This window comes from Chaetura pelagica, unplaced genomic scaffold (genome assembly GCF_000747805.2).
Source record: "Chaetura pelagica isolate M959 unplaced genomic scaffold, ChaPel_1.0 scaffold2216, whole genome shotgun sequence".
Taxonomy (NCBI): Eukaryota; Metazoa; Chordata; class Aves; order Apodiformes; family Apodidae; genus Chaetura; species Chaetura pelagica.
The window spans coordinates 13,412-13,896 of record NW_009953537.1 but is presented as its reverse complement, the minus strand read 5'-3'; the positions used below and the strand labels follow the sequence as shown (position 1 = coordinate 13,896).

Sequence of the window (485 nt, the reverse complement as noted above, 5' to 3'; positions counted from 1 at the left end):
ACGCTCGGTCTCTGGGCTGCTCCCCGGCTCCGACCAGCCCCCCAGCCTGACCGTCCAGGCCGCCTCCCAGGCCCCCGCGCCGCTGCAGCTCAACGTGCCGCCCGCCGCGCCGCCCGGAGCCTCCCAGCCCAGCCCCGGCCTGGCCTCCAGCCCCGACAAGATCATCCTGGGCCAGGCGGCCACCGGAGCTGTCATCAACCAGGACTCCATGCAGATGTTCCTGCAGCAGGCAAGTGGAGCCCCCGGGGGCTCCTTGGGTTGGGGGGGCACAGCAGAGAGTTCCAGTGGAGCCGTAATCCTGGTCCTTCCACCGCCGGGCGCTTCCCTTCGTCAGCAGGGAGGGAAAATGGGGTTTGAGGTTGGATGTTAAGTTGGTGGGAGCGAGGCAGGGGCCTGAGGGTGACCCTGCCCTGCCCGGGCTGGCACTGTCCCCGTGGAAGGAGTTGGTGACAGATCATCCCCATCACCAACCGCCCGGCACCCAC

At 69.3% G+C, this 485-nt stretch overlaps 1 protein-coding gene across 1 annotated transcript in view; it reads left to right on the top strand.

Moving 5' to 3' along the window:
• Window positions 1-485, top strand: part of GLTSCR1 (glioma tumor suppressor candidate region gene 1) — a 15,625-nt gene that overhangs the window by 4,184 nt on the left and 10,956 nt on the right. Inside the window, exon 6 of the mRNA XM_009999492.1 lies at window positions 71-229. Coding sequence (XP_009997794.1) covers window positions 71-229 — 159 coding nt within the window. The remainder of the gene's footprint in view (window positions 1-70; window positions 230-485) is intronic.